Consider the following 18235-nt stretch of genomic DNA (forward strand, 5'->3'; position numbering starts at 1 on the left):
TGCTCAGAGCCTCCTCATGCGCATGTGACACCGGTGATGTTGTAGTCACCGGTAACGCCAGAGTTGGGCGCGCCGGAGTTGCCAGCAATCAGCCATGAGCCGACCCATGGTTGGAGGACAGCAGAGAGCTCATCGAGGCTCTTGTAGCCAGGGATTGTGTTGGCTTTGAAAAAAACCGAGTAAGGGGCTTTGGCGGTGTTGGACCAGTCGCAGTAAGACTGTCACTCTGTTAGATCTTTGGTGTCGGAAGAATTTTGCGAGGCCATGACTGCAAGGTGCTGTAATTAAAAGTGGCACTTACAGAGTCAAAAGAGGACATGTCTGTCGAGTTTGTCCATTTGATCATGGTCTCTGCGGATTTTGTCAGACTCGTTTTGCTTTTTTGACACATTGCTTCTTGTTGCCTCGAAACCGCACCAAGCAACAAGAAGCAAGTAGAGAACTTACTCATAGTGATAATCTCGCCCGGGGCTGAGGGAGTAGTCATGGTACTGGCAAGGTCGATGGTGCATCCAGAGGCGGCCCTGGGTTCCAGCGAAGTAGGAAGTGCCACGGCGGGAGCGGAGACGACCAACGCGGCCATGGCGACGGAAAGAATGTTGACCATTTTGGAAGACAAGATAGAGTGATGGTAAATGTGAGGATGAGGAATAGTCAAAGATGTCAAGGGTGAAGATCTTTAATATGTTGATCCGATGGTAGGGAACCTCCGAATTTGTTGTGCCTTGGTAAATGTATTGTTCAACTTGGCCCTACCTTTATATACAAGAACCACATGCCATGATAAACATGTCTCAGCCGGGAGCATCTATCACGTCGGACCGGCGGCGCTGCCCTGTGGGCGTTGCGAGTCAGGCCAGTCCAAGCGTGACGGGGTGTCCGGAGGAAGCATGCCCCAATCACGCTACAGTCCAGCGCCCCATGGATCCATCATCTAGTGGCCAAACAGGGCAGGTGTGCTATGGTCCTGTACGTCGGGACTAGCCGTTGGTCCATGGATCGAAAATGTGAAATTTGAGAGCCGCCACAGAGGAGTCGTGGCACTAGGGAAAAATGATTGCTCTCCAGCGGGCAGCGACAGCGGCCAGCTTTTGATTTGACGTATGACGCTGGCTGCAGTGGGCGCTGGCGAGCGGTCCGCGTATGCAAGTGGTGGCTGGCGCTTTGACGGGCATCCCAATCAAGCCCTGCGATTCTCTTGGTCTGGGCCTATAGGCGTACTGCAGCCGGTCGACGTACCTACCTCGTGGCGATGCGGGCAAGAAACGATTTCAACGGCGCGGCCAACTGGGCCAACTAGAGGCATGGGCTGCGGTGCTTGTCCAGGACCTGCGGATAAGTGCATCGTCCGGCCGTGGCGCAGGAGAGCGGTGGGTTGATAATGCTGACCAACTGGCGACCGTCCTGCTTGGTGACATGATCAGACCAAGTGGAGAAAGTCCAGGATGAAGGCTCGATCGAATCTTTCAAAAAGACCAATTCTGCCGCCGGGCTGAAGACTGCTGAGGGAAAATAGTGTGAGAGGGTCCGATAGAGGTCTGACTGACTTTTGAACAGAGCCGTGGCTGTTCCTCGGTCTCGTCCCTTGGGCCAATCACCACTAGCTATACAGGTTTGGGGTTACGCGGCGGGATGCCTTGATCTGGCAAGTAGACCTCCATTCGCTGACCGACTTGCTTGAAAATTTATTCTTCTTGACCGGCTTGTTGATTGCGGCCTCGGACGATGTGGAAGGCAGAAAAATTGGTTAATATGTCGTGTTCTGGCGAATAGTGTCTCGGGGAGGACGGGCAGGGCATTGCGCAATCTCGGTCGCATAATGGGCATCGACCAGACGTAGCACTGCTTGCATTTTCCGGTTTCTTACTCGCCCACCGACGTCGTCGCCAACCAGTTTGCATTGCCCAACGGGTATCCGGGTGAGTTGCCAAATGATCTTGGCGGATGGATGCCGGATGTTGTGCCCACTTCAGCTACCGAGCGCGTGAGCCCCTGCAGGTGCCAGAGGCAGACGGCACTTTCTGCGAGACAACTACTCCGTAAGCAAGGGCGGTTCTATTCCGTCGAACCAGGCCAGTAGCCAGAGCCTTCGCGATCGTGCCTCGATGAAACCAGTATCTCAAAGAAAAAGCAGACCGGCGCATATCCAAACTGGACAGGCTTGCCGAGATGGCCCCCAGGATTATTGCAAGTTGCCACGAGAGAGGCAGGAGACTGTACTGCGATCGCGTTTGATGATGTGGGACTGGTCGATTCTTCTGTGCCCCTCAATCCTGGCGCTAGCCCCATCACCGTCACTTTCCGTCCTCACTCTGCAGTCCACCCGTCTACTCATCAGACGTGCCTCCGACGCGCCCACTTGGTCAAGAATTCCCTGCCCTCCAGCCTATAGGTGTCTTGTTCGACATAGCACCCGCCTTGTTGGTCGGTCTGCAGCACCAGGTTCAGTCCTGTGGCATTTCCGCCAGAGTTGTACCTCGGCCAATAAGGAAGCCCCTCTCCATTCGGGTCTCCGTCGTGGGCAAATCGAATCCAAAGGCTGCTCATCAGTCCACTCAGCCTCTCGTACCCCGCCCATGGCCCCACGGTGCTCGGGTTATTGAAAACAAACGCCACCTCGCTGAAATGCTCGACGCCCTTGTACGCGGGCGCCAGCTCTCCAACATAGTCTGTGTAGGTAGCATTCGTGGCGTTCTCAAAGGGCCGCGTGTTGAAGCGGTAGACAAATGTGGGTGCGTGATCGGCATAGTGTCGAGCGTCATCCAGCCTTGGCGCGTGATAAAAGACGTCGCCCATGATGGCCGCCGCGCGTTTGAATTGCCAACCATAATCGGCGAACCGCTCGTTGCCAGTGTTGAGCGGAATCCCAATAGCTGGATCGTCCGGATAGAGCTCCATGATCTGGTCCACGGTGGATTCTGGGAAATCGAAGCCCATGTCGTTCAAGAGGAAACTTCGAAGATCATCGTCCGTGTTGATGATTCCGACTGGCGCGTTGTCGGTACCCTCGTCGGAGTTCGTCCCATAAAGATGCGGAATGTGCGCAAATCGACCGGCCCGTATTAACTCAGTTGGATAGTTTGGAATGACATCGCCGTCCACAGTGGGATAGAAACCGGGGCCAGGGTGCGTCGAGGCGTTCATGAATGGGTACAGTTCCGGGTAGGGGATCGCTCTCAGACATTCCACCTTGTCTACTGCAGAACTGCAGTTGACGCTATCCACAATTTTGTCGAAGATAGGCTGATACCAATCCGTACCATTGTACCACGCAGTTGCAGCGCTGCCACTTTCTTGGATAGATCGATGAAAGAGACCATCTGTGCGACCACCATAGCTAAGTACCAGTTGCCCCTAAACAGAGTCAGAAGATCCATCTAATAAGAAGACTGTCCACTTACTACTGCAAATGAACCCGAGGATTCGCCCCAAATGGTTACCGAACCTGGATCTCCCCCAAAAGCCTTGATGTTCTCTTGAATCCAGGCAAGACCTTGCCGCATGTCTCTCAGCGCAAGATTGGTGTTGCCACTTCCCTGCGGAAATATTAGAACCGTCCTGCGTGCATGTGTCTCGTCATTACCTGGAGTTCAATGGAGTACATGTTTCCCCACGAGCTTTTGCGGTAGTTGATGCTAGCGCCAATGATTGGTTTTCCGATTTCCACAGATTTTTCTACAATATACGTGAGATTGTAGTTCGAGAGACCACTGGTTCCCACCTGATAGCTAAGAAAGTCTCAGCTGGGTCGCTTGTCTCATGTTTGGCACTCACCTTCCGCCATGAATCCAAAGCAGAATGGGAAGTTTCGTGGTTGTGTTGGTCCCAGCGGGTCTGACAATGTTGATGGAAAGACAATTCTCGCTCATGCCATAGATTGCATCCGAGTCCGGATTCGCGTCTGGACAGGCATCGCTGTAGTTCTTGGCTGCACGCGTCCCGTTCCAAGTTTCTGTGAGCGTTTGAGGTATCCTGAAGCGATTTTGCAATCCAGTGTCCTGAGCATAGGGAATGCCAAGGAAGAGATCTTGCCCGAATTGCGGAAGGTACAGACCGGAATAGCTACCATTTTTGACGGTGACAATAGGATCCGCTGAGGCTGTGGCAATCAGTAGCGAGGCAATGATGACTGCTGATCTGCGTGAGCGCATCGTGGACCAATGCTGCAAGCGGTTTCGATTGCTTGCGTAGAATGATCGTTCTTGCAGCAACTTCAAGGCGAGCCAACGACTTTCAAGGGTGCTGTTCAGGAACAAGAGTGGGATGCTGGCATATCGCTATCGGATCTGGAAATTGGCGGGGAAGTGTGAGATCGGTTGCTGGTGTAGTACGAGATAAGATGCACCTCAGCCGGCGTAACATGAAGACTTCCATTGCCTCGAACATGAAGTCCCAGAGGATAGACTCCGTTGTCAAAGCGCGCTCGACCTAGAAGCTGACCGGACTTTTGAGACAGGCTTCAAAGTGAGCGTGGCATTTTGTCTTTCCGGTACAGTTGCTCGGACATTGAAGTGACGGACCGATCCTCACTGTGGATAGCGAAAGGGATGGCGATTCTGAATACCGTGATTGGGCCGAAGGGGCGTTTGTTCACCGGCACCACAGCCAGGTCTATGGAACTGTCGTTCATCACGACAGCTAGCAGTACGCCGATAAGACGTTCATTCAGCAATGGGTCTGTGCTCAAGGAGCATCTTACTCTCTTCCTCGCAAGAAATGCTGGCCGGGACTTTGGTAGAAGCCGAGGGAGGGAGATGTTGCAGACCATCTCTCCCAACGATGGAAGGCAAAAGCAGGTAACAACCTCCAACTTTGGTGAAGAAGGCAATCCCTTGCCCGTTCAGAATCCTGGTGATTGCCGGAAAGATGTGCCAAGCTGGCATTCGAGCCAAAAACCTCACGCGTCGTGTCCGACGGAGACAGCCGCCAGCCCCTCGACATTCCGGGACTTGAAGAGCCGAACAAGTTCCGCTGTTGGCAATCAGATGCGATGAGATTCGTCGGAGTTCTCTCGATGAGTGCTGGTCGATATCAAGATACACATTGAGGTGGTGGAAAGAGAGCGGAATGACAAGCGGACGGCTCGCTTTCGGGCGGACCGTGGCGGCGGTTAGGTTAAGCGACGCTCGAGCCGCTGGATGCGCCCGTCCGATCCTACCCAGTGGTACCCCCAACACCAACGTCGGGCCTGCCTCCCCACTACACAACACTCATGGAAGCTCTCCTCCACTGGGATCCGCCTCAAACGCGTCCAACATGAGAGCCTTTGTGCTTTCGCGACAATCCTCCTTGATCTGTCCTTCGATGTTCCCCTCTTTGCCATTGACATATTTTGGCCACGCTCGTTAGCTCTCCGAATCAGAGTAAACAAACCAGGAATCTGCCAACTTTATCTGGCCTGCCGGCGGGGTTCTAGACTCTGACTGACTTGAGGTGTGATGAAGTCATTTCCATCGCTCCAGGGACCTTGGGAAGATTTCACACAAGAGCATTTGATTGGAGCCCTAGTCCAGGAGCTCTTCCATGTCTGAGATGTGCGGAAACCTGTAAGAGAAAAGTCCATGATTCGCAGATTACCCAGCTAGTTCTCCCTCCCAAACTCAAACTCGTTTGTCATCTGCAAACTTCCCATGGTCCTTCACACTTGTGTTTTGTCAGCTCGCTCTTGCACCTTGCCGACGCTAAGTAGAACAGACCATGGCACCTTGGATGTGGCCAAGCAAAGCATTCACTGTAACGGCTCAGTATGCGGCACAATCCTTGCCAAAACTTGCACTAGACCAGGAACCGAGCTCCGACGCAAGCAATCACATCTGCGAGGAACTACTACAGCCAAGGGACTAGAGATGCTTATTCTGGGGGATCTTCACAACCTACTTTCGGACCATCCGCATAGAGAAAGGCGTTGAAACTCTCGCCTACAATCCCCGTCACTCACGAAAGGCGTCTTGTTGCGACGGCTTGGTTGGAACAGCCCAATGCCCAGAATCAACAGAGCTAAGACCTTATCACTCCTTGGAGGAGCACCAAGATGCAGAACTGCCACCTGGCGTCTGAGGCGTGATCGCCCAGTCTCTAGTCTGCCTGGGCAAGGGGCTTCCCTGGTCCATCCAGTGCATGGAAGTAGCGGCTGCACAAAGCTCCTTACTTGCACTGCAACCCACTCGAAAGTGGCAAACCCTTCCACAAACCGGGAAAATTGAAAATATGACTGCCGTTGACTCTCACCCACCTCAGTAATGAGTTACTAAGACAGCCTTAATCGGCCTGATTCCACCTTCTCTGAGAGAAAAACTCCACCAGTGTCGGCCAAGAATCGGACCTAGGCGATTCATTGCGGCCTAACCTCCCGCATACCCAATCTGGTAACGACAAACCATGGCTAATTCCTGCAACTTCCAGCCGCTCGCGGTCTTAGAGAGGGGGAGCAAGAAGCATGACCAAAGTCAGACAGCCTTGGAACAAAAGCTTCGACGAATAGCCCTCGTGCAATTGGTGATTTTGCTGCACAATGGAACCTCTTGTTAGCAGCCACCCTAGTTCTCTTCAGGAACGGACAGCCAGCAAGGATCTACTTGCAAGGACAGCGCAGCGAGCAAGGAAGGGAAGAGCTTAACGGGAGAGCTGAACCGCTGAGCCGCCTTCACCTGAGCTGAGCCTGTGCCGCTTCTCATCTGGATCGGAGGGCATGGTCCCAGTACAGGCTCATCGATGTCGACACTATTACAATTAAGCCGTATGCCCTTCTCCAGGGTTTTGTTTCAACGTCACGATTTGCGCCAATCCTCGCCCAAACGTCTTCGACAACATCGGCATGTCGTTATCACCTGCGCTTCTACATGTGGAACACAGTCCTTGAACTCCAGGCGGACTGATTTGAATCCACAATGGCCTTGAAGCCCCGCAGCGGCGCCACTGCCAAAGCTCCCATGCCGTACGTGGTCCCCAGCACCAATGAGTGGGACGGCAACGATGGATCGTGGTCAACCTTTCGCATCGGGGTGGGCACTCCGCCAGAAGACTTTCGGGTCCTTGTTTCGACCAAGGGATACCAAACGTGGGTGCCACATGCCGATGGCTGCACAAAGTCCAACGACGTGAGCAACTGCGCATCTCTGCGTGGCTCGGAGCATTTTCGAACGGCATCGAGCGTTGGATTTCAGAGCAACCAGAGCTCGACGTGGGAAGCCATAGGAGAGCAAGATCTCGACCTCGAAACCAGCTTGGGCTATGGTGGACAGGGACAGTATGGATACGATACGGTGTACCTTGGTGCGAGCCAAGAGACGGACACGATCAGTTTGAATCGACAAATAGTGGCTGGATTGAAGGATAAGGATTACTTCCTGGGGGTACTCGGCCTAAGCAGGACGTCATCCAAGTTTTCCGGCAAGTCCGTGCCGAGTATCTTTGAAAATCTCAAGGACGAAAACATCATACCAAGTTGGTCATATGGCTATACGGCTGGGGCGTCATATCGTAAGGCAGAGTACGGTCCCTTCTCTACTCATACTGACAACGTGTGTAGAAACGAACAAAGTTCCTGGGAGCTTGATATTAGGAGGCTACGACCAAACACGTCTTGAACCTACCAAATTCAACTTTACCTTTACCTCGACCGGTGACGACAATGACTACAGCAAGAGTTTAAGCGTTTCCGTCGAGTCGATAGAAGTCTCAAATACGCTCTCGGGGAGCTCAGAGAAATTGTCTGCCTCGTCACACGTTTCCATCATTGACACCACAGTCGCGCAACTCTGGCTTCCGGTCGACACTTGCTCCAAGTTCGAATCCGCCTTTGGCATCACTTATGACGCAACAACAGGCCTCTACACGATCAATGAGACGACTCGCACCAAGCTCAAAACCATCAATCCCACCATCACCATTGCTCTTGCTGACCCATCTGGACCCACCAATGAAGACGGGTCATCCACCACAACAAGCATACAGCTTCCTTTTGCCGCATTCGACCTGCAGGCCTCTTGGCCTTATTACGAAAATCCCACTTACTACTTTCCCATCCGCCGGGCCGCAAACGACTCGCAATACACGCTCGGCCGTACCCTGTTGCAAGAAGCCTACCTGATTGTCGATGAAGAGCGACGCAACTTTTCACTGGCACAAGCAAAATTTCCCAATCCTCTACCCGATCCCGACATCGTTGCCATCCACGCGCCATCGGGTGACGACGGCAAATCCGACTCGGCGCAGCCAACCTCCTCACCGCTGTCCAAAAACCCAGCCAAGATTGGCGTCGCCGTCGGCGCCGCCGCTGGCGTAGTCGTCATCTTGGTACTGCTCTGGCTTTGGTGGCGACGAAGACACCGAAGCAGGCGCGATGTCACAGGGGTGCGGCGCCGCGTCGACTCGGAAGTGCCGTCTGCCAACTGGGACAAGAGCTACATGGAAGTGCTTCAACGACCGGTCGAATCGAGTGGCAATGAGCTATCTGAACTGGCGACGACGGGCACCACTACCACGGGCACCACAACGACGACGGGCACCATGGTCACCGCAGCGGAGAGGAGTCAAAAGGGGGGAACTGTGCCCAGGCAGGCCAGTTTCGAAGACATGCTGCCGCCACCTGCACCGCCGCCCCCTGTACCTCCTCCCCCTGTTCCGTCGGACCAGCAGCCCGCGCCTCCCCCTCTCAACGCTTCAATGCCACCAGTAATACAACAAGTACCTTCGCAACAATCACTGAGCTCCAGGACGAACATGCGGAGCAATGACTCTGGTGTTGCCGAGGTGGCGGCAGGCATGCAGCAACGGTGGCAAGCGCAGAATCGACGGCGGCAAGAATCGCAGAGGCGGCGAAGAGAAGAGTCAATGTCGACAATCCAATCGCGCGCCGAAGAGCCGCAGCCACCACAAACACCAGCGTCCCGCTCCACCAAGTCGCGGGAGGCATCCAAGTCCCGCGAGCAGTCCAAATCTAGGGAGCAATCTAAGTCGCGCACGCAATCCAAGTCGAGAGAGCGTGCGAGAACAAATTCCAGGTCACGCGAGCGACGGAAAGCACAGCGAGCGACTGTGGGCGCCACAGCTGCGGATAGCCGACCGCCGACGAGAGAGAAGCCCGTTGGCGAAGACTTGGATCCGTGGGGTGGACGCATTGGCAGGAAAGCTGGAGGACGAGAGGAGCTGTTGTACCCTGGACGGCTCTGAGAAGGCCACAGCCCAAGCTGTCCGCAAAGGGTGCGGACATTGTGAGCGGGTCATGAAAAAGATGGCGTAATACTTTCGAAGAGGTGGTGCTGCGTTTTGAAATATCGACAGATAGTCACGTTGCAGAGGATGCTGAACGACAAAACTACCGATGGACGTCGACATCGCGATCCAAAACGCAGCAACCATCTCCTGTACAGCTCTTTGCTCGCACATTGCTGCTGGCTGCCGGCTAGCCTGTCAGGTTTGTGTGGCTTCAACTGTGTATATTCAACAATGATTAGGACAGGCTGACTCGGCGGCCTTGTATACTATTGAAGTTTGACTGTAAGGTCATCTCCTCTGCCTTGTTGGATGTTGACAGGAATGAGACTCCCTGTATCTAGCTGTAGTAATGAACGATAGCTCCCAAGATCCCATTCCTTTCGACACTGTGCCTCCACTGCAAACAACACCCAGGACACCGAGTCTTAGCCACACACGTCTCCATGGCTTCACGCGCCCCAAGGCCCCCCGCCATCCCTTGCCACAACCTACGCCCTTCTAATCCGCGGCGTCGGATTTGCAAACGCTGTCGGATTTGACCTGCCCGCACAAATCCGACGCGCACCCCCGGCCGGGCGAGTGCAGGAGAAGCATTTCGAAGGAGAGGAGTTGACCGGGCCTAGGTGCGGGAACAACTGGGTCCGCTGACGGCATGCGTACGGTGCATTCGGCTGGCCGTTGGCTCTACGTGGGGGCAGTCGCCCCGCCTGGCACGCTCCTACGTCCTTTTTACGTGAGTGTTACTTGCAGCCTCGGAGAAAGTGCGCGTCCAGTCCGATTGTTTCCGTTCCTTGCGCTTCGGAGGGAGGGTGGATGCGTTGTGGTGGGGATGCTTTTTTGGGCCCGGTGCTGGCGGTGGGAGCAGTCGGAGTTCTGTTCTGATTCTCGTGGCTCGTATATCGAAGAGCTGGGTGGTCTTCACTACTGACAGACGGACAGGATGACGGTGAAGAGGCACAGTAGCTGACAGCATCACGCCTGGATCATCAGACAGCTTGATGACGGATCCACCTGCTCGTGGCCATTGACTTGTGTGCAGAGAGATCCGTCCGAAGTTTGCGCGCCGGTACTTAATGGTGGCAGCATGATGGCGCTGCTGACCATATCTTCACTTTTAAATTCTTTCCGGCAACCATGACGCGTTCTCGTCTGGCGCAAGCGCTTCTCGCGGCTTGTTCGTGTGCCGTTCCTGCGTTTGCAGGCTCGATTTTGTTCGAAGGCGGCACCATCATCTCTTTCAATAACGCGACGCAATCCCTCGAAGTACTGAGAGACGCATCCCTCCTTACGACCAACGACACAATCGCCGCCATCTTCGACTCTTCCTCCAACATCACGGTACCCGCCGGCACCGAGATGATATCAGCACAGGGGAAAATAATATCTCCCGGCTTCGTGGACACGCACCGCCACGGCTGGCAAACGGCCTACAAGACGCTCGGCTCCAACACGACGCTCGCCGAGTACTTTGAGCGGTACGGCGAGTTTACGCAAGCGGGGACCGTTTTTGGGCCCGATGATGTATACTACGGCCAGCTGGTGGGCATTTACGAGGCGCTGAATTCGGGCGTCACGACCATCCTGGAGCACGCGCACGCGACGTTTTCGAATGCGACGGTGGCTGCGTATCTGGATGCGTCGATTGACAGTGGCGTGCGCATGTGGTTTTGCTATGCGCTGCACACGTTGACGAACGGCTTCTCGATTGAGGAGCAGATGGCGAATTATGAGGACCTGGTCAAGGACGAGCGGTTGCCGGCTAGCTTGGTCAAGATGGGGTTGGCATACGACACTTTTGCTTCGGCCAGCGACGAGGAGATTCAATCGGTCTTGGACCTCGCAAAGTGAGTGTCACCAGGTGAATGCTCACGCCACGAGCAGGCAGTGTTGACGAGAAGCAGGAGCTCCAACGCGGCGGCACTCACCACGCACTACCTCGGCGGGCCGTGGTTCGACGCCAACAGTCCGACGCGTCTAAACGACTTTTCTTTCCTGAACACGAGCATGCCCATCGTCTTCTCGCATGCCAGCTACATCACGCCCGACGACGCGGTCCTGCTGCGCAAATACAACCACTACATCTCGACGACGCCCGAGTCGGAGATGCACTATGGCCACGGCCACGAGTACAGCGCGCTGATCCAGGACCAGGCCGCGCTGGGTGTCGACACGCACTTCACCTACTCGACCGACATCATCACCCAGGCCCGCATCTGGCTGCAGTCGACCCGCCTCAAGCTCTTCGCCCAGACCATGAAGGACTGGGCCATCCCCCGCAACAACCCCATGTCCGTCAACCAGGCCTTCCTGCTCGCCACGCGCTCCGGCGGCCTTGCCCTGCACCGCCCGGACATTGGCGTCCTGCAGGTCGGCGCCAAGGCCGACGTGGTTGTATTTGATGGAGATTCGCCCAACATGCTGGGCTGGGTGGACCCTGTTGCTGCCATTATTCTGCACTCGCATGTCGGCGACATCAAGCACGTCTTGGTCGATGGCAAGTGGCGGAAGAGAGAGGGCCAGTTGGTCTTGGCGCAGAATAGGACGGCTGTCGAGCAAAAGTTCTTGCAGTCAGCTCGGAGGATCCAAAAGATTTGGGAACAGACGCCGCTTCCGGACCTGCAGGGCGAATACTCTAATGGTGTTGAATATGGGTCAGCAGTGACTGTGGACGTACAAAGGGGCAATGGGACGGGGTATTAGGAAGATGATACGAATAATAACTAATTTACCTTGCAATCGATTCTTTGAGATGGCTGCATTGTACTATTGTTGATTATCAGCGAACGACGGACGCTCCCCAATGTCGCGCGTAGGAAAAATGGACACTATTCATATTGACCCCTGAAATACGAGATGGTCATTCCGAGAATTCAAACTTTTCTTCGCAGCCGCCAGACTACACAGGAGGACTTCTTTCCTCGTCGTCTCAAGTGATGACATTTTGATCTTCGTTTCGACTGACACGCCACTCTCTTCTCGAGAAGATTCATCTTTCTGTCGTTCTCTCCCGTTTTGATCCATTCCCAGATTTGGAAGATTTTCTATTTTTTGCCCGGCTCCTCACATGAGACAGCCAGCTTTCCGGCTCGTGTGAACTTCCGTCACGGCAACTCTGAGCTTGCGGCCGCCGACTTCGACAAACGATTCGACCATCCATTCATACCAGACCTTGCGATCGTCAGTCTGGCGCCACATGCTAATGAAAATCTCGGAGTCATCCGGAATGTACATGGGATTCTGCTCAGAGTCAGTCAAAAAAGTCCACCAACAACATGGTGTGGACACTCACCTTGAGCGGAAACCAAATAGGAAACCAGCTGATCATGTCCCTGCTCTTCGCGTCCATGGTGACGGGATTGGTGCTCAGCTCCACCTTTTCGCCATTGGCATCCTTGCCTTCTCTGGCGTACAGGACGCTCTCGAAGTAACCGGCAATGCCGTGGCACACGCCTCTGTTTTTGCACTTGAATGCAGTCCGCGAGCTGCGTGAGTTGTGCTCGTTGGCTCCGTCGCCGCCAGTGGCTCCACCTACTCCTCCAGCCGCAGAGCCCCCGCGACGCAATTGCGACTGGGCGAGAATGCTGGGCTGGACTGGATGGACAAATTCCCAGGCTTGTTGGATGTGCGGTGAAAGCATGGAAGAATCAGAGGGGACGCTAGTTGCGCCAGTTCGGACAGCTGCTGCGTATGATCCACCTGTCGGGGACGCAGGGTGATTTTGGTTGGAGTTGGTAGGAAGGATCGTTGAGAGATAGTCGATTGCGTGGAGCATGACGACATGCGGTGTCTCTGGGGCTGTCGAGTCCGTGAAAGACCGAGTTGTGACATCCGCGTGCAACTTGGGTGCGGAGGCGGGTGTGAGATGTGCCGTGTAGCTCTGAGGGATCGATATGCCATGGGTAGGGTTGAGCACGTGTTGTACACCATCCAGGCATTCGGGAGATAGTTCATTGTCAGCAAAGCTTCCAAGTAGCTCGGAAACAATGATGTCAACATGGCCGTGAGTGCCGTCTCCACGATGCGGGCCGCGCCAGTACCGCATGTCGGATTTGACGACAGTGACAGCTCCGTCCCAAGAGTCGCGGTTGTGTCGCTGGAGCAGGACATATGCATTTGGGTTCTTTTCAACTGCCCAAGCTTGGATGCGCACTCCGGAGTTCTTGGAGGCTCGTAGTGCGCGAGTGACGAGTGGTCCACGGCCGGCTCCGACGACTGCAACGACAACGGCGCCGTCAGGGGAAGATGGCGGCTTTTTCAGCGCGGCCCAATCCTTCAACGCTGCTTCAATAGCCCGCTCATACCACTCATACTTGACGGGGTCCTTCTCAAACACTTCATAAGTGATGCTTTCAAGATTGTCTGTTAGAGGCTGAAGGGGCGCCTGTAAATAGTCTTGGTAGCCCGATCCGAAGCGCTCAATCTGAGTCTTGGGAGGCTGGTTACGCTGGAGATGGCGCATGTAGCTTAGATGTGGAGTTGGGTCTGTCGGCTTCTTTTGAGGTTGGGCCTTGGCAGCTTCTGCTGGAGTAGGCTCGTGTGTTGGGATGGTCACTGCATCTTGGGGAAGAAAGCCAGTTCCAGTAGTCATGATCATGTCTGGATCGTCCACACCGGGAATGGGGCCAACGTCGGTGAGAAGTATCCAAGGCACCGTCCGGAGACGCATGTATCGGAAGAGGAGCATCTGGTGCGCAATAGGCAGGACCCAGTAGCCCTTTTTGTTCTTGACAAAAGTCGTCGCAGGGAATGAAAGCAGACGGAGGGGCTCTGAAAACCAACGCCTCTGCACTGGGGCAGGCGGAAGGTTGGGCGGAAAAGTCAAAGCTGGAAATAGACGATTAGCGACCATGCATGTGTGAATTACCGCCAAAGGGAGGTACAGTACCTGAAAGATTACTACGGCGACTTTTAAAAATGCAGACGTGGACACAAGGAATTGAAAGATGTGAATCGAGGAAAAAAGATGCAGCAAAAGACGTAGTAAATAATCTGTCCTCTTACCTACAGAAACCCTTTGGTTGTATTTACAAACAGTCCGAACGACGTTCCAAGCATCCCAAGTACCGAAAGTGTCGACTTCACTCTTTCCCTTTTGTGCTGATGTCGCGACATATTCGTCACGGACGAACCGTGACAAGTTGCCCACATCATCATGAGATTCGTCATTAGGGTCATCGGTCATGGGCAGCATAATTTGAATGTTGATGTACTGCCCTATGGCGAGAGCCTCTTGGATTGCTCGAGCGTATTGGGCGACGCCTTGGCCGTGCAAGTCACCATGATGCAGCTTTGGCCCTTGGACAATGACGTTGCCGAATCCGCAGAAAGCGGCATAAGCTATTTCCAGAGTAAAGACCTGGCGCGAGATGTGTGCTATGACGGGATCGGGTGAAGCGAGGTCTATCCACGGGCTCGTCAGAGCCAGGAGTTGGGAGATGCTGTCGTTTGGCGCATGAAGAGTGTCTGCAGGGCTAAGCGGCGTGATCAGCGGCAGAGGAAGGTCTTTGGTGGGCGATGACTGCAGGTCGGTAAAATAGGTGGACAAGGCGGTCAAAACACGAGCTTGGAAATGGGCGTTGGTGATTGGAGCGGTCAGCATGTCGTACTGGGGGTAGCTGTCAGTATGCGCCTTGCATGGTGTTTGTTGGAGAAGCGACTGACATTGAGGTCTTGAGCATGGTGAAGCAGCTGCTCCGTAACCGGATGGCTGCGCTTTGATTCGTGGTGGCCCACGAAGAACATGGGCATGTCATCCATACTGAGCGAGCTGTCAGTATCCATGCCCGACAAGAGGTGAAGGTCGTGGGCAGGCGCAAGTCGAGGTCGAGGAAAACTCAGGCCAAAGGTGATGGGAAATTTGTCCAGTGGAGTATGAGGACAAGCGCGGCCTCGCGGCGCGAACGCGGGGGTCCGAGTGCGAGGGCCCTGAGGTGGCATCCCGTCTGGCTGGCATGTCGGCGATCGGCGTTTCGGCGGCCCGGGCGACAACATTTTCCCATCGGCGGCGTGCCAAGACCAAGACAGCGACCAGGGCAAGCCCAGTCCAGTCCGGTCCAGCTTCAATCGTTCTTGCTGCACCGCACACCAACGCTCCCGAAACAATCCTCTTCTCACCGACCGCTCCCATGGCTGACCGCAGGCCTGAAGGTGAAGAGTCCCGCTTCAAGCGTCAGAAAACCTCCGCCGACATGGACCCTAGGGCGAATCCCTACCTCGCCCACATGTACGACGACAATGGCGCCGGCGCAAAGAAGAACACTGCCCTCGCAAAGTTCAAGCGTCACCAAACTACCGCTCCCCTGGCCAAGGAAGCCGAAAATGGCCCCAACAACCTGTTCACTGGCAGGCCACTTTCGCAAAAGTACTTCAACATCCTGAAGGTCAGGCGCGACCTTCCGGTCCATGTCCAGAGGTAAGATATCTACTCATTCAATCCCGCCCGACTTGCGCTGACCTCAAGCAGAGATGAGTTCCTTGATATGTACCAAAACAGCCAGATTCTCGTCTTCGTTGGTGAGACTGGTTCGGGAAAGACGACCCAGATTCCGCAATTCGTGCTCTTCGACGACCTCCCACAAACCGAAGGCAAGATGGTCGCCTGTACTCAGCCTCGTCGTGTTGCTGCCATGTCCGTCGCCCAGCGTGTCGCAGATGAGATGGATGTCACACTTGGCGAGGAGGTCGGTTACAGCATCCGTTTCGAGGACAAGACGTCGTCGGGCACCATTCTCAAGTACATGACGGACGGTATGCTTCTGCGCGAGGCCATGGCCGATCATAACCTCAGCCGTTACAGCACCATCATCCTCGACGAAGCCCACGAACGTACTCTCGCGACGGATATTTTGATGGGCTTGCTGAAGGAAGTGGTTGACCGGAGACCGGACTTGAAGCTCATCATCATGTCTGCTACCCTCGACGCCGCCAAATTCCAAAAGTACTTCAACAACGCACCCTTGATGGCCGTTCCCGGTCGTACTCACCCTGTCGAAATTTGGTACGCACAGGAAGCGCCAATGGACTACTTCCTCGAGGCATGGAACACCGTCTTGAAGATTCACTACGAGGAGGCCGAGGGAGACATCCTACTCTTCCTCACGGGTGAAGAGGAGATTGAAAATGCAGCTTCAATCCTCCGCGAAAAGGTCAACGATGGCTCCCTCGCAGTTTACCCGCTATACGGAAGTCTTCCGCCGCACCAGCAGCAACGAGTTTTCGAGAAATCCAACGTGCGCAAGTGCATCATCTCGACCAACATCGCCGAAACGTCTCTCACAATTGACGGTATCGTCTACGTCGTAGATCCTGGCTTTAGCAAGCAAAAGGTCTACAATCCCAGGATCCGCGTCGAGTCATTGCTCGTCTCCCCCGTTTCAAAAGCCTCAGCTCAGCAGCGCGCTGGTCGTGCTGGTCGTACCAAGCCCGGAAAGTGCTTCCGCCTCTACACGGAAGAGGCATTCAACAAGGAACTCATCGACCAGACGTATCCCGAGATTCTGCGGTCCAACTTGTCATCGACGGTGCTTGAACTGAAGAAGCTCGGCGTGGATGACCTCGTCCACTTTGACCTCATGGACCCTCCGGCACCTGAGACGTTGATGCGCGCACTGGAAGAGCTCAACTATCTTGCTTGTCTCGATGACGAGGGAGAGCTGACCGCACTTGGCCGCCTGGCCTCGGAGTTCCCTCTAGACCCTGCGCTTGCGGTTATGCTCATTTCTTCTCCTGAATTCTACTGCTCCAACGAAACCCTGTCCATTGTCGCTCTCCTTTCCGTTCCCCAGCTCTTCTTCCGGCCGTCGGGTAGAGAGTCGAGATACCAAGCCGATAGGATGAAGGACCTGTTTGCGCATCCAGATGGTGACCACCTCACAATGCTCAACGTCTATCATGCATTCAAGGGAGACGACTCCCAGGGAAATCCCCAGCAGTGGTGCAAGCAACATTACCTGTCGTACCGCTCTCTCCAACAGGCCGACAATGTGCGCCTCCAGCTGCGTCGCATTATGGAGCGCAACGAGATTGAGCTCATCTCCACGCCATTCGAGGACAAGAAGTATTACGAGAACATTCGCCGTGCTCTTGTGAGCGGCTTCTTCATGCAAGCAGCCAAAAAGGATGGTTCGGGCAAGATGTACACCACAGTCAAGGATGATCAAAGCGCTCTTTTGCATCCGTCGACGGTGCTTGGCCATGAAGCCGAGTGGGTCATCTATAACGAATTTGCTCTGACGACCAAGAATTATTTGCGTACAGTGACGGCCGTCAAGCCGGAGTGGTTGCTGGTAAGTCATCGTCTAGTTTTTACTCTGTCGATTCAGGACTAACTCGCTTAGGAAATTGCACCTACCTACTACGACCTCAGTACTTTCAAGAATCGGGACGTCAAGATTGCTCTCCAACGTGCTGCCGACAAGATGAGGCGGAGAGAGGCCACGAAGGGCAAGCGGTAATAGTCTCACGCCCGGGGCACATCCGTAGTTCATTCTATCCGAAGCTGTGAATATAGCTAATCTTGGTCAATATTGGTTTTCTTCCCTGGCGCTCAATGGGTTGGTGGTAGACACTCATGGATACACTCTTGCTTTCAAACTCTGAAGTCCTTGAGGGAGTTTCTCATGGCACTCAAAACACGGAATCAAGACATAGAAAAGGGTGTTTGGAGCAATATTCTACAGTCTTTCTCTTTTTTCACGTCGGAGAGGCATCATCGTGCGCCAAGGGCGTCTATAAAGTCTTTCTTGAAGTGATTCCAATTCTCCCTTTTCATCATCTGCGTCTATCGTTTCTTTTTAAGAAGGCGGCATTGAAAGTCTTTTTTGTTGGAAGACTGATGCGTCCCAGTGGACTTGCTAGAACGCATAGGGTGATTACGGCAACCGACCCGACTCACTCACCACACCATTGACCCAAGAAGCAAGACAGAAGAGCTTTCTCGGCGAGCATGTCAAGAATAGGCATGGGGCCAAACCATGGACATGGTGCCACCAGCCGCGCGTCAGATCACAGACGTCGAATA

At 54.4% G+C, this 18235-nt stretch overlaps 6 protein-coding genes across 6 annotated transcripts; 3 read left to right on the forward strand and 3 right to left on the reverse strand.

The window, feature by feature from the left end:
- Nucleotides 1-14: 14 nt before the first annotated feature.
- J3D65DRAFT_668151 (uncharacterized protein) lies at nt 15-607 on the reverse strand (the record flags this gene model as incomplete). Its single annotated transcript, XM_066803087.1, has 3 exons — nt 15-218; nt 302-351; nt 448-607. 3 exons carry the CDS (start codon nt 605-607, stop codon nt 15-17), a joined length of 414 nt encoding a protein of 137 aa, XP_066655658.1.
- Nucleotides 608-2080: 1473 nt separating this feature from the next.
- On the reverse strand, nt 2081-4349 carry J3D65DRAFT_385574 (Alpha/Beta hydrolase protein). The gene is made up of 4 exons (XM_066795803.1): nt 3775-4349; nt 3584-3728; nt 3402-3536; nt 2081-3354 (listed from the first exon to the last, which is right to left on the reverse strand). The coding sequence occupies exons 1-4, from the start codon at nt 4149-4151 to the stop codon at nt 2335-2337; spliced, it is 1677 nt and encodes a 558-aa protein (XP_066655659.1). The 5' UTR covers nt 4152-4349; the 3' UTR covers nt 2081-2334.
- A 2117-nt stretch (nt 4350-6466) lies between these two features.
- On the forward strand, nt 6467-9059 carry J3D65DRAFT_697212 (aspartic peptidase domain-containing protein; the record flags this gene model as incomplete). The annotated part of the gene is made up of 4 exons (XM_066804040.1): nt 6467-7479; nt 7529-8511; nt 8812-8900; nt 9023-9059. Exons 1-4 carry the CDS (start codon nt 6888-6890, stop codon nt 9057-9059), a joined length of 1701 nt encoding a protein of 566 aa, XP_066655660.1. The 5' UTR covers nt 6467-6887.
- Nucleotides 9060-10247: 1188 nt separating this feature from the next.
- J3D65DRAFT_385668 (amidohydrolase family protein) lies at nt 10248-12190 on the forward strand. Its single transcript, XM_066795805.1, has 2 exons — nt 10248-11060; nt 11118-12190. The coding sequence occupies exons 1-2, from the start codon at nt 10351-10353 to the stop codon at nt 11914-11916; spliced, it is 1509 nt and encodes a 502-aa protein (XP_066655661.1). The 5' UTR covers nt 10248-10350; the 3' UTR covers nt 11917-12190.
- J3D65DRAFT_385607 (arginine N-methyltransferase-like protein) lies at nt 11978-15122 on the reverse strand. The gene is made up of 4 exons (XM_066795804.1): nt 14878-15122; nt 14218-14821; nt 12506-14040; nt 11978-12453 (listed from the first exon to the last, which is right to left on the reverse strand). The coding sequence occupies exons 1-4, from the start codon at nt 14995-14997 to the stop codon at nt 12277-12279; spliced, it is 2436 nt and encodes an 811-aa protein (XP_066655662.1). The 5' UTR covers nt 14998-15122; the 3' UTR covers nt 11978-12276.
- Nucleotides 15123-15341: 219 nt separating this feature from the next.
- J3D65DRAFT_646106 (putative pre-mRNA splicing factor RNA helicase) lies at nt 15342-17669 on the forward strand (the record flags this gene model as incomplete). The annotated part of the gene is made up of 3 exons (XM_066802257.1): nt 15342-15628; nt 15680-17501; nt 17553-17669. The coding sequence occupies 3 exons, from the start codon at nt 15342-15344 to the stop codon at nt 17667-17669; spliced, it is 2226 nt and encodes a 741-aa protein (XP_066655663.1).
- Nucleotides 17670-18235: the final 566 nt, after the last annotated feature.

The sequence above is a fragment of the Phyllosticta citribraziliensis genome, assembly GCF_038025025.1.
Source record: "Phyllosticta citribraziliensis strain CPC 17464 chromosome Unknown J3D65scaffold_6, whole genome shotgun sequence".
In the NCBI taxonomy this organism is placed as follows: domain Eukaryota; kingdom Fungi; phylum Ascomycota; class Dothideomycetes; order Botryosphaeriales; family Phyllostictaceae; genus Phyllosticta; species Phyllosticta citribraziliensis.